The following is a 791-nucleotide window of genomic DNA, read 5'->3' on the forward strand; positions in this document are numbered from 1 at the left end:
CAAGCTTATCTGCGTTCAGATCCAGACCCGGGAGCTGGAAGTACAGCTTGTAAGGAAAACCGGACTCACTAGGAGCATCTGATGCCTGGAGAAGACAAGAGGTAGCTGGAATGCAAAATATCCTCAAGAGGCGGAAAGAATATCTTGCATGAATGCCCTCGGAGGAAAATTCAGAGGCCTTGCACGAGGACCCAGCACCCCACCGACTCCGCAGGGGCAGGGCAGGTCCTTCCAAGCTGCGCATTCTGGCCCCGCCCACCCGAGCCGCGCCGCCCTTGCGCAGGCGCAGTGGACCCGCGCTCGCGCGCCGGCGCGCATGCTCCGCCGAGCCGCTGCCGCCGAGCCGCTGCGCCTGGGAGCCGGCGCTGGAGGCGGCGGCGCAGGAAGTTTCCGCTTTGCACCACACCCCGGTAGCAGCTTTGCTGCGGGGACAGCTTCCTCCGGACGCTCGGTGGGCTTCTCGGCCACCTCACGTCACCCCAGACGGATCATGGGGTTGCCCAAGGGGCAGGAAGGCCAGGGTCTCCCCGAGGTAAGGGGCTCCTGACGCGTCGGGTTCCTGAGGAGAGGCCGAACGGCAGGGGGCGGGCGGCGAGGGGCGCGAGGAGCCTCGAGGGTGTGCGGCCCCGCTCCTCAGGTGTGCCCACCGCCGGGAAGCACCGGCCTGACCGCGGAGCGGGGCGAGCCCGGCCCTCTGTGTGCGAGGGGCGGCGGGCGGCCGGGGGCAGACTTGAGCGGCTCGCGGGGCGCCCGGGCGGAAGGGCCCCTCCAGCGCGACCCCTGCCCTGGCG

At 69.7% G+C, this 791-nt stretch overlaps 1 protein-coding gene across 2 annotated transcripts in view; it reads left to right on the forward strand.

The window, feature by feature from the left end:
* Window positions 1-315: 315 nt before the first annotated feature.
* Window positions 316-791, forward strand: part of Ccdc93 (coiled-coil domain containing 93) — an 87,955-nt gene continuing 87,479 nt past the window's right edge. For both annotated transcript variants that reach the window (XM_023709707.1, XM_004626365.2), the window contains exon 1: window positions 316-532. In XM_023709707.1, the coding sequence (XP_023565475.1) occupies window positions 317-532 (216 nt within the window). In that variant the 5' untranslated portion in view covers window position 316. The remainder of the gene's footprint in view (window positions 533-791) is intronic.

The sequence above is a fragment of the Octodon degus genome, unplaced genomic scaffold (assembly GCF_000260255.1).
Source record: "Octodon degus isolate 3935 unplaced genomic scaffold, OctDeg1.0 scaffold00014, whole genome shotgun sequence".
Taxonomy (NCBI): Eukaryota; Metazoa; Chordata; class Mammalia; order Rodentia; family Octodontidae; genus Octodon; species Octodon degus.